The following is an 11788-nucleotide window of genomic DNA, read 5'->3' as shown; positions in this document are numbered from 1 at the left end:
CTTCATAATATCACGCTCATGAAATGTCCTAGGTCAAATCGTACGTTAAATGTCAGTTAATAAGAAAACCCCAAGCATGGCATCGTTTAACCAGCCAATCAGAGCCGGCGGTGGCCTTTCCGTGGAAACGATCATTCATTCTTTGATCGACGAAGTTGACACCATGAAGCGCGTCTTGTCCCGCCGCACCAAGTTCACGTTGGCCCAACATCGTCATGACGACGTGCTATCGTTTAAGTTCATTCAAGTACTTCCTGTCACGGGCACCCTCGGCGCAGAAGTCGAAGGCGTCGACCTGACCAAGCCTGTGCCGCCTCCTGTGGTTGACGAAATCCATGCGGCGTTCCTGCAGTACGGCGTGTTGTTCTTCCGCGGACAGCATGGACTAACTCCCCACGCGCATTTGGCATTTTCTCGCCTCTTTGGCTCCATCGTAAGACGACGATCTTTGTCTAACCTTTCACCAAGAACATGTGTAGCAACGCCATCCCATCGTGCAAGGCATGGCAGGCCACCCTGACATCCTTCAGATTGTCAAGGAGCCAGGGACACCGACGCGATTTGGCGAGGAATGGCACTCAGACCACAGCTTCATGCACGCCCCGCCTCTGGGCTCGGTAAATCGATTGGAAATCCCAGAAGTCTGCGGGCTTAGCTCTTTTCAGGTGCTCGTGGCTCACGAATTGCCAGAATACGGCAACGACACCCTCTTCAACTGCATGTAGGCCGCCTACAACAGTCTCTCTTCGGGGCTTCAATCCATGGCATCCAATCTCCACGCGGTGCACACATCTAGCCACGCATTTTCGGCCTCGGCACAGCGTCAGGTAGGTAGGTTCGATTTGGTGCGACTCCAATTTTGACACAGTGTCAGGCCAACTTTAACGGCACAGCAGCCATGACGTACCAGAAAGGCCACGACAACTCGGTAGTCCATCCAGTGGTGACCATCCACCCCGAAACGGGCAAGCGCGTGTTGTTTGTGAATCCCATGTTCACCCAATGCTTTGAGCACATGACTGTGCGTATCGTCCACATGCTACCTTCGTTACAAGATGAAGTTGGATATTTCACCTTGAGAGTTTAGGTGGATGAAAGCGCTCCGATATTGAACATGCTGTATGGGAAAGCGTTCCGTCCAGAACACCAGTGTCGGTTCCGATGGAGTCCGGGGTCGGTGGCCTTTTGGGACAACCGCCGGCTACAACATGTAGCGATCAACGACAACGTCGCGAGCCGTCGCGTCATGCATCGCATCACTATCCAAGGTGGCGTGCCGCAGAAATGAGCCGTGACGTGGCCGCGTTGTAGGACCTGTTTGCAAACATTTTGCACGCAACCGTTCATGTGTGTATGTACATGGAGTGTCCTTCTTCGCAAACATATACATACTCGAATGAAAACTCCAAGAGGAATCGGTTGTTCACTTTGGAACGACCGTGCGAACAAGCCTGCAATCGTACACAGTGCTTACATGTAAATCACGGTGGCTTCATTACTACTACACCATTTTGCAGTTATGTCGCTGGAAATCGTGTATTGTCTTGAAGTCTTCGCACATCAGTGTTTATTCACAGCACCACGTGGGAAACCACATCACTGGCATCAACCGTCTTGGTCGATAGTTGACGACTACAGCGTGAATCAACTATTACAACTGTAATACTAGTATTCTAGTATTTTGGTCCAACGCGCCCTCTATAGCAATTCCGCGCTCGCTGCTCAAGAGTGATGCTAACTGGGGTAAGTGGTGGTAGCCGGAGCTACTGTTGTCATCTAGGGGGAAGTGGTGGTGATAGCCGGGTTTACAGTAGTAGGCGTGGGGAAAGTGGTAGTGGTAGCCGAAGCTGTGGACTCATGCTTGTAGTACAGTAGTCCGAGCTGTAAATGGGATTGCAGCGGGCGCTTAATCATCATGTATCGATCGATGGCCCAACGATGCCTTCAGGACACCGCCCTCGCCTTACCAATATAGAAACATTCATTTGACCCTTGTGTTTTCAATCCTTCAAGTAGTACTACTTCTACGTGCCACGCATTGTCGGTAGTTGCAACAAGGGCTGTGGACATTGCCCATGTGTTTGTGTCTGGAAGGGTGTGTGACAATCTATGGCACCAATGCTACATGTAGTACAGGACACTACAGCGTGGGCGGGGCGGGCACGGCGCCTGAGTCGGCCATCGATGTCACGAGCGTCCACCGCCACGTTTGATTGGACGACTGCTGCTTTTGCTTCCACAGCGTCACGCTGTCTTCGCCCGCCGACACGCTCAACACTTGCCCTATCCCCCACCACCAATGTCGTCATCTTTGCTATGATGATGCCACGTCATACCTGCCACCGACCACGCCAACCGGTACACCGGGGCACGAAACGACGCCCCGAGCTGCTCCACCGTCCACGGGCCACCAGCCTCGACCTGCGACCAAATCAGCACGCGGCGGTCGTCGCCGCCACTGGCGATCGTGTTGCATGGCATGCCGGCGTTGGGAGCCCATGCGACGTCTCGCACCCAGTCCGAATGCCCTGTCGGAAGGGACTCCGTGCTAGAAGGGCAACCACGAGTCAAGAAAGGAGATGAGCAGGAGCATGGATTACGTCTGCCATGCTGAGGCGCCATCAAGGAGGGACCAAATCTTGACGATCGAGTCGCACCCGCCGACAACGACACGACGGACGCCTTGTCCGCCGAGGGAATTGAACGGGGCCCAACTCACACTCGTGCACCCGACGCTGTTGTCCTGGAACGACGACGTGGTCACCCATCCAGCCTGCGTCATCGTGATCAAGGACACCGTGCCATCAGCAGAAGCGGCGGCGAGGACGAGGCCGTACTCGTGTGGTGCGAAATCGATGGCGTTGATGCTCGACGGACGGGTTTGATGCACGTCCAAGAGACCCCATGCCTCCGGGGCCCCGGTCGGCGCTTTATTGCGATAAAACGCGACCTTCCCGCACTGCGTCGAGGCCGCCAGGACATTGAACTTGGGGTGTGACCACGCTACCCGCCACACGGGACCGTCGCATGGTACGTCCAAAACGGCGACGAGGGCGTTTGGGGTTGTGGTATTTTGCTTAGCCTCGTAGATGCGCACCGTGCGGTCTGACGAGCACGTTGCGATACGGTGGCTGTGGTAGTCTATCTTCATGTCGTAGATCATGTCGGTATGCTCCGTCTCCACTCGATGGGCTGGTTGCACCGTCGAAGCCTGCTGCTGATGCTGCGTGTCCATCATGTTGATGTCGTCAAATTCTCCAAAGCTGACGGAATTAAAACGTAAGTACGGATAAACGTTCTATTATCCGGAATGGTACAACGACCGGATAACTACCGGTATTGCAAGATCGTTGGAGCGAGATCCTATCTTTTTATGCCTTGCCAACGAAACATGCTCTATACCGAGTAAGTGCTCGCTGCAGAAGTGCATCATAGATAGTTAGGTAAGCTTACATGTGCTTGGATACACGCGGTCCCCAGCACAGCTCCATGTAGAAGTGAGCCAAATGCCCCCTCGACAAACAAATCCTAACACTTTCACAAAGATCTCCTAGGTATTTTGCTACATGTACTGTAACTAACTACTTACGCCAAGCATTTTCCACCACCGTAGAGCTGAAGGCCAATGTAAATTTGATTAAGGTGGCGTGTGACCTTGAGCACATCTACACTGCTTGCAGCCCATGTCAAATTACATCATTGTCGTCTGATGTGGTTGTATTTCTCGAAGATTCGGTAAGGCTGGTCGGTTCTCTGCGCGATTATAGCCAATAAGAAATCGCCAGCAATGATCTCTCATTTTGATTGTGCTGGGGTTTGTATGGTCGACGAATTTTCTATGGACCAATCAGCGCTCGTTAAGCAGAGGTTTTAAACAATTCGAACATGCAGTATACAAATATCAAATGAACGTGTTTCAAACAGATTCCGAAGAAGAGAAGGCAGGCGGAAGGGGTGGGGCAAATTATTTTAATTTATAAATAGGTTTTACTTGATATTTGTATGCTTTGTTTGCAACGCGCAACCGTTTTTCTTCAGAACCGGAGGCTCCAACCTCAGAACAACTTTTGACTGACTGAACTCGAGGTAAGAAGCATGTGAATCGATGGATAGCGGAAGCGGCGGTGAACTCATACGTATCTGTGTAGGTCAATCAAGATGAACCCCGAATAGTAAGTGAATGAATCCACCTCCCCCGTCAACTTGGCGGGGACACGCTGTCGTACAATGCATGGACATTCTAACGGTGGCGTTGTAGCGACTACTTGTTTAAATTGCTCCTCATCGGAGACTCCGGCGTCGGGAAGTCGTGCTTGTTGCTTCGATTTGCCGACGATACCTACACAGAATCGTACATTTCCACCATTGGCGTCGACTTCGTACGTGTGTCGAGCATGATGTAATGGGTTTTGACCTCGCATGTTCCATAGAAAATCCGCACGATCGAGTTGGACGGCAAGACGATCAAGTTGCAAATCTGGGACACCGCAGGCCAAGAACGCTTCCGCACCATCACGAGCAGTTACTACCGGGGTGCCCATGGTATCATTGTCGTGTACGACGTGACGGACCAAGAGTCTTTCAACAACGTGAAGCAATGGTTGCACGAAATCGACCGTTATGCGTGCGAGAACGTCAACAAATTGCTGGTCGGTAACAAGAGTGATTTGACGGCCAAGCGTGTCGTGAGCACGGACGCGGCCAAGGAATTTGCCGAAAGCCTGGGTATTGAGTTCTTGGAAACGTCGGCGAAGAACGCCGCCAACGTCGAGAAGGCGTTCATGATGATGGCCGCGCAGATCAAGAAGCGCATGGCGAACGCCCCCGTGGTGTCAAAGCCTGCCATCTCGTTGGGGCCTGGCAAGGACGTTGGCTCCAAGTCGGGCGGCTGCTGCTAAACGAACAAAGATGGTTCCATCCAGGATCTGAAGGCTTTCCCCGAACGACGAATCTAGCTGATGTAGCAATTGGGGACTATTTTTATATCTTTCAATAGTTTTTGCATGTAATTTTCCTTGGCGTAATACTATACAATGCCACGTGATACCGTTGCTTTAGGGGCCCACCCATGCCTCAAGCATACATCACTTTCCTGGTGTAACTAGCGTAGCAGCAGACCACATTCGACGTGCGACACATGGATCCGATCGACAAAGATTGGACAATCGATGCAAGAAAAATTCGAATATGCACTGACTGATGTGCAAGTGATAGATCCATCGTCGTGGTTAGTACTTGCCGTGTACTACTAGTACTTACTACTAGTACTTACTACTACTACTACTCCGTGTACTAGTATATCCGTGTACTACTAGTACTTACTACTACTACTACTCCGTGTACTAGTATATCCGTGTACTACTAGTACTTACTACTACTACTACTCCGTGTACTAGTATATAGTACTGATGACTGTGAGCACTGTACGCCCCTTGGTGTCCTATGTATGCTTGGAGTACTCGTATGTACGATCGAATATGTACGATCGAACGACATGGCCTCGAGTTCAGTCAGTCTACGAGGTACATTTACTTCAACAAGTCGAACTGCGCATAATTCGCCGCCAAGTAGACTGCAATTCCTACGACAAGCAACGACACAACTAGAGGGAGGACCCCCGCTATGACGGACGATGTTTCCGACACGGATGAAGGACTGTCCACGGAATCCGTCGGTGTGGTCTGCGGGGAACGTTCGTTGTCCGTGGTGCTAAACAACGGCGCCGACTTGTTGGCGGAGAGCTTCTTGCGTTCTTTGAGCTATCATAAAGCTGCGTTGGACTCTCTTACTTTGTGCATCATCATACCGTTTGCTCGAATTCGTCGATCTTCACACGCAACTGCCATGGAACTGCCATGCCTTCCTTTTGAAGTTGGGCGATTAGCAGATCGCGACGCTCGAGGAATCTCACGTAGAGGTCGAGTACTTGTTCGCCTTTGTCTGGGTCTTGCTTGGCCACAACATGAGCGTCTTGCATTTGGACTTCCACGGCAAGAATTTCCTTCACGAGGTCTCCGATCACGCCGGTCTTCTTTGGGATGTCCTTGCATCCTGCGGTCAAGAGGGACGAGGTCAATGCTGATGTCATGTTGGAAAGTGGACACAGATTTGGAGTCCTAAATATAGCCTTTTGATTGGTGGAAATCACACTTATAGCGATCATTGATTGGAGGAATTATTTTCGCGGGACCTGAACGACATTTGAAATTGCGCGCAGAATGTTCAACATCAATGGACCAAGCGGACCAACCAGTCGCAATGAGCGACCCATGCGGCTACCGGAGGACAAGAGGACCGCCGCCTCCGCGGCCATGAAGCGCAGTACGGAGAAGCATCGCTCCTCGTCCTCCTTCCATGAGCGCAAGGCCGATAAGGAGAATGCATGCGTGTCCACACTATTCCAGGTACACCGACGAGTCCCAGATCGGTGTAGGACTCACGTTGACGCAGGGATGCAATTTCTATTTCAACGGGCGAACTGGCAATGTATCCTCGTATGTGTGATCATCAATTTCACAACGTGAGTGCGATCATGACGAAACGTGATTTCATGTAGGTACTACTTGATCAAGATGGCCAAAGCCCATGGTGCAGGAACCTCGTGAGTTGGATCCAACAAGTATACTCATGTGTATTTGCTGCTGACAATGGTATTTTTAGCATCATGCATCGCAAGACCAGAGTCACACATGTAATTGCGACGAACTTGAGTGGCTCCAAGACAGAAGCCGTGCTCAAGGTAAGTCCATGTTCCTCTACTTCCACCTCATCGTGACGGATCGAGCAGGCTGGCGGACGTGTGCACTGTGTACACCCGCAATGGATTCTAGACAGCATTGAGAAAGGCAAGCGACAACCCGAAGCAAAGTACGTCGTGTGCAAAGACTCGACCGTGTCATCGTCGGGCGCGTCCTTCTTCACTCAAGCACCCCCTTCTATCCAACAAAGCTAGCCAACAGCCAAACCGCTTACCTGAGCGCAGTCATGGCACCTAACGTTATCGTGGAGAATACTTCGCAGGGTTCCCCTACTACAGTAGTTCGGCCAACGCTCGATGGCCAATCACTTATAGAATCAATGTTGCATCATCCCTTCCATACTGAAACCAGCATTCGTCGAGCAAGTGCGCCTTCACTCTCTCGGTCCTCGTCAACATGCTACACGTTTCCTTCTCATCGCACCCCACTCTACATCAGACAACAGATCAAAGCTGTCCATGACTTTGGAAAAGTTTGTCGAGTTTTTATGCTGCCTAAAAAGACGACGGCGCTGATTGGTCAAAATTGCGATCTTTTTTTGCATCTATTGACCACCTCAACTTGATCCTTATGCTCGCCCGCGTCGTGACCTTCCAGAGCTTGCGCCACGTCCGCGCACTGTCCACATCAGCCGCCGACGCTGCGGCTGCATCTCTCCAAAAGGTATGCATGTTCATGCCAACTCTTCTACTTGGGTAACAAAACATGTGCTCCTCCCAGGGCTTTTCCAAGAGCCAAAAGGACGACGACGTCACGCATGATGACAATTTGTACGTTCCATCCAACGTGGTTGGCCCCGAGGCGGAGGAAGCCGCAACGACATCACCCCATCCATGGCTGGATCACCTCCATGAGACGCATGTAAACTCGTTCGCGCCGAAAATCATCGTCGTGGGCGTCGGCGGTGCCGGCGGGAATGCTGGTACGCCCTTTCTCTTTCCTCACGAATCTTATGGGTACTTCCTTGACTGATACATGAATCGACCACTAGTCAACAACATGATTGCGCGCGGGTTGCATGGCGTCGACTTCCTCGTGTGCAACACGGATGCGCAGCACCTGAAGACGACTCTCACCGACAATCGCATCCAGATGGGGTCCGAGCTCACGGGAGGGCTCGGCTGCGGCGCCAACCCCGACGCAGGGTAACCTCATACCCCGATGGTGTCATATAGAATGCATCACAATAATCATCACCATGTTGTTTCAGTCGATTGGCGGCGGAAGCTAGCTTGGACGAGATCATGGAGCGCATTGGCAACGCCAACATGGTTCGACTTGTTCCAAGCTGTATTTTGTTCTGAATGCAATACATGGGAGGTAGATGTTTGTAACGGCGGGGATGGGCGGTGGCACGGGGACAGGGGCCGCGCCCGTGATCGCGCAAGCCGCGTTGGATTCGGGCATCTTGACCGTCGGCGTGGTCACCAAGGTCGATTGGTCGTCGTTCTCGAGCAAGTTGCTGACAGTGTTGTATGACATGTAGCCGTTCCGCTTCGAAGGCAGCCATCGCATGAAGCTGGCCGACCAGGGGCTGCACGAGCTCAAACAGAGCGTGGACACGATGATCGTTATCCCCAACCAAAACCTGTTCAACATGTCCACCGACCAGACGTCGCTCATGGATGCTTTCCGGTACAAACCAGCTCTCTCTTTCGTTCCCTCGATATTGTACATTGAAGTAAATCAAATTTGCCTATTTTGCGGGATTGATGAAAATTGCCAACTAAAAGTCGACCAAACGAGTATGATTGATTGGCTACAAAGAATAAAGGTGCAATTTGATTGGCTAAAAATATTGATTCTTGAAGTGACAACGATACCTCTTAGTTTGATATGAAATATCGAAGGTCAACGGAGGAAGGAAATGTTGAAAACACGCAATACCTCACATACTTCAATTGTCCTCCTTTGTTTCACACCGTCGTCCACTGTTTAATTACTCTTGATATTATTGTCAAATCGATTCGAAACTGGAGCCCCTCAGCAGAAAAATCGAATTTCTTGAGAGAATATGGATAAATGAACCGCCAAAGCCTATCAAATCGCGTTTTGGTGAATGTGTGCCCATCCAAACGTTTGAGTCCTCCGCATATTGGGCAAAACCGCATATATACTATTCTTTGTAAAGTATAGTTTGTAAGAGTTTAACTTGGACTCGAATGCTACTGTATATTTGGCGAAAGGACTTCTCACAAGTCCAAATTTGGGTGAAATGCACAATATCGTGACGATGATGTGTTGGCGCTAGCATTGCCGACGACGTGCTGCTGTCAGGCGTGAAGAACATCACGGACCTCATGGTCATGCCGGGGCTGATCAACCTCGACTTTGCCGACGTCCAGTCCGTCATGACGCGCATGGGGCCCGCCATGATGGGTTCGGGGGAAGCGGAAGGCGACAACCGGGCGTTGCGCGCCGCGGAAGACGCGCTGCACAACCCGTTACTGGGCGACGTCTCGGTCAAAGTACGATGACTATATATATATATTTATAGAATTATATATTTGTCTTGTTGTAGGCTGCAAAAGGCATGCTCGTGAATATTACTGGCGGGCCGGACATGACGCTCTTTGAAGTGGACGCGGCCGCCGAGCGCGTGACGCAGGTTTGTCCTCGAATCGAGAATTTATATATATATATTGGTTGATGATTTCGACATATCCGTTGGATTGGGTTTGTTATTCGAGTGGGGGGATTGGATTGGGTTTATTATTCGAGTGGGGGATGAATAATTAATTCACATATATTTATATTTGTAGGAAGTGGAGGATCCGCTGGCCAATATTATCTTTGGGTCGTCGTTTGACCCGGCGATGACGGGCAAGATTCGCGTGTCCGTGGTCGCCACGGGCATCTCGGACGTCACTGGCAGCTCCAAATAGCTATGAAACTATTGATCACCACAATGTACTTGTAGTGTACAGAGCTCCAAACACTTGAACTATTGAAATCAAGTCTGTATTAATTGTCATTTTCTTCTAATTTTCCATTTTTCCATGCTTCGTTCAACCGAGCCGTTTCCAGTCGAAAACCGAAAATGGATTGTAGCCAATCAGCGACAAATAATGTATGAGTGACCAATGGGAGAGATTGGTGCGCGGTTCGGTCAATTGAATCATACCGAATCTCCAAACCTGCGAGTACAGAGCTCCAAATAGATGAAACTATTGAGCACAAGATTGTACTGCTTGTAACTTAGTGTATTGTACCTACAGTACTGTACTAGTAATAATAGTAGTAATCCTATTAATAGTACAGTAGTGGTGCAAAAACGTATTTTTTTTCACTGTTCACTCAATATTTTGAATTTTATTGCAATTCAAAGCTAGAAATGCTTGGTTTTATTAATAGAAAACAAATCTGGACATGTTTTTGGATTAATTTAATTTTCAATACTTTGGAAAAAAATGGAGAAAAACATGGTGGTGATGATTCGCGTCGGACTGTAACGTTAGTAGTACGCCATGATACAAGTCGCAAACGTACAGTATAAGCTTAGTAACGTTAGGCTCATGTTCCAGTTATCTGAGCCTGCTTGGCTCAGGCGCCCACACTACACGAAATGACGCTGCCACAAGGGCGGCTGAGCCCACGATGTTGACACATGGCAGTGCATCCTTCAGAATGCACTTTTTGTATTCACAGTGTGTGACGCAACGGCCGTCAGCTCGGACAAGCAAAATGCACATTTCGACATTGGAAACCTTTCGTGGTGCTACAAAAGCTGTTCTAATCTTACCGTATGTTTGGGCGAAAAGGCTTCCGAGCGATTGGGGGAGCCTACTCCTCAGCCAATTCTAAACATTATTAACAACGGATTAGCCAACGCCATCCCCAATAATGTCTTACGTGGCGTGGTCTAGACAGCATGTCTATACCTGGTAAGCGAAATATGTCGGAGGAGTACTGTCCCCAAACTTAAAATCTGCATTAGCATCAGAACATGATGTGTACTAACTATACGTATAGTATTCCACAACAGACCATTTTCAATCATACTTCGAAGTATTTCAATAACTTTGGTGGTCGAAGAGAGTTGCACTCAGAATTGAAAATAAAATACTTGAAGTATAAGCCGGATAGAAGATAAAACAACCCTAAGGGCCACTCTGGCTGCCACAAAAAATGTAAGAAAACACCTCTATTTGCAATTTTGACAATTTTTCAAATGAGATGTTTTGTGTGTTTGGCTATTGTGCTTTCGAGTGAAATTTCGTGTTGTGGCGTGGTTTCTCGTTGGAATTTAAATCGATTTGATTGGCTACTTCAGATGAGCTCAAAATTATTAGCCAATCGTGGTAAAGCAGTTCAACCGCTTCACTATACAAATGCCACCACTCAATGCTATACCGGTTTATTGTGGATATGTGATCATCGAGTGAGAAGCACTTGTACCCAATGTATTGTGAAAGCTTGGCCATCGACAGGACCAAGTACTCTTTCCGTCCGGGAGACTACATGGCATTTACAATAGTGTTTTATGCTACATGAGGCTAAATCGTTTTACTTATGTACTGTGCTTCACAGTCAATCTGAGCAGCTACATCCCCAAGAGTCCCAATTGTTTGTGTCACTGTATTTCCAGTACGAATTTGGCAATGATTCCACAGTATTTTCACAATATGTCTTTGGTATTGATAATATTTCTTGTATTGATCAATACAGGCAATATATGGGTTATTGTGGACTGATAATAATATCTACTTCGAAGTATATTGTACTACGTAGTACTACCTAGTAACTTAGTATTGGATTGTACTACCTAGTAACTTAGTATTGGATTGTTCATATATTAATAGTATATTAATTGTACGTATTGCAATATTTTATAATATATATATATTATTGATAATCCCTGCCTCCGGGTAACCTTAATGTGAGTGAATAACGTTATTCGAGCGAACGTCGACAAGCAGTGCTGCGCGTGAGGGCGGAATTCTCTTGTCAATATTCATCTCTTGTCGGAATGCAGCATACTTAGCGTTACACATTCGGGTTGGTGTATAATGGAGTTGGTGTATAATTGA

The 11788-nt window shown here is 48.8% G+C and overlaps 6 protein-coding genes across 7 annotated transcripts; 4 read left to right on the top strand and 2 right to left on the bottom strand.

Annotated features, from left to right (window-relative positions):
* The first annotated feature begins 148 nt into the window (after nt 1-148).
* On the top strand, nt 149-1487 carry H257_08249. 2 transcript variants are annotated; one of them, XM_009834067.1, is made up of 5 exons: nt 149-433; nt 480-665; nt 726-827; nt 875-1021; nt 1088-1487. In XM_009834067.1, the coding sequence occupies exons 1-5, from the start codon at nt 164-166 to the stop codon at nt 1286-1288; spliced, it is 906 nt and encodes a 301-aa protein (XP_009832369.1). In that variant the 5' UTR covers nt 149-163; the 3' UTR covers nt 1289-1487. The 2 variants fall into 2 exon arrangements, with proteins under 2 accessions (XP_009832369.1, XP_009832370.1); XM_009834068.1 differs by having other exon boundaries at nt 875-1487.
* A 450-nt stretch (nt 1488-1937) lies between these two features.
* Nucleotides 1938-3259, bottom strand: H257_08248 (hypothetical protein). The gene is made up of 3 exons (XM_009834066.1): nt 2601-3259; nt 2337-2548; nt 1938-2283 (listed from the first exon to the last, which is right to left on the bottom strand). The coding sequence occupies exons 1-3, from the start codon at nt 3236-3238 to the stop codon at nt 2141-2143; spliced, it is 993 nt and encodes a 330-aa protein (XP_009832368.1). The 5' UTR covers nt 3239-3259; the 3' UTR covers nt 1938-2140.
* Nucleotides 3260-4025: 766 nt separating this feature from the next.
* Nucleotides 4026-5087, top strand: H257_08247 (Ras-like GTP-binding protein YPT1). The gene is made up of 4 exons (XM_009834065.1): nt 4026-4086; nt 4149-4172; nt 4259-4379; nt 4431-5087. The coding sequence occupies exons 2-4, from the start codon at nt 4159-4161 to the stop codon at nt 4896-4898; spliced, it is 603 nt and encodes a 200-aa protein (XP_009832367.1). The 5' UTR covers nt 4026-4086; nt 4149-4158; the 3' UTR covers nt 4899-5087.
* A 356-nt stretch (nt 5088-5443) lies between these two features.
* On the bottom strand, nt 5444-6088 carry H257_08246 (hypothetical protein; the record flags this gene model as incomplete). The annotated part of the gene is made up of 2 exons (XM_009834064.1): nt 5444-5759; nt 5807-6088. The coding sequence occupies 2 exons, from the start codon at nt 6086-6088 to the stop codon at nt 5529-5531; spliced, it is 513 nt and encodes a 170-aa protein (XP_009832366.1). The 3' UTR covers nt 5444-5528.
* Nucleotides 6089-6213: 125 nt separating this feature from the next.
* Nucleotides 6214-7186, top strand: H257_08245 (hypothetical protein). The gene is made up of 4 exons (XM_009834063.1): nt 6214-6404; nt 6451-6494; nt 6557-6739; nt 6788-7186. The coding sequence occupies exons 1-4, from the start codon at nt 6383-6385 to the stop codon at nt 6950-6952; spliced, it is 414 nt and encodes a 137-aa protein (XP_009832365.1). The 5' UTR covers nt 6214-6382; the 3' UTR covers nt 6953-7186.
* A 111-nt stretch (nt 7187-7297) lies between these two features.
* On the top strand, nt 7298-9750 carry H257_08244 (cell division protein FtsZ). The gene is made up of 9 exons (XM_009834062.1): nt 7298-7421; nt 7479-7680; nt 7750-7903; nt 7969-8029; nt 8083-8190; nt 8245-8393; nt 9010-9226; nt 9280-9366; nt 9521-9750. The coding sequence occupies exons 1-9, from the start codon at nt 7329-7331 to the stop codon at nt 9641-9643; spliced, it is 1194 nt and encodes a 397-aa protein (XP_009832364.1). The 5' UTR covers nt 7298-7328; the 3' UTR covers nt 9644-9750.
* The last annotated feature ends 2038 nt before the right edge of the window (nt 9751-11788 follow it).

The sequence above is a fragment of the Aphanomyces astaci genome, assembly GCF_000520075.1.
Source record: "Aphanomyces astaci strain APO3 unplaced genomic scaffold supercont1.18, whole genome shotgun sequence".
NCBI classification, from domain to species: domain Eukaryota; phylum Oomycota; class Saprolegniomycetes; order Saprolegniales; family Verrucalvaceae; genus Aphanomyces; species Aphanomyces astaci.
This window is presented reverse-complemented; position numbering and strand designations above follow the sequence as displayed.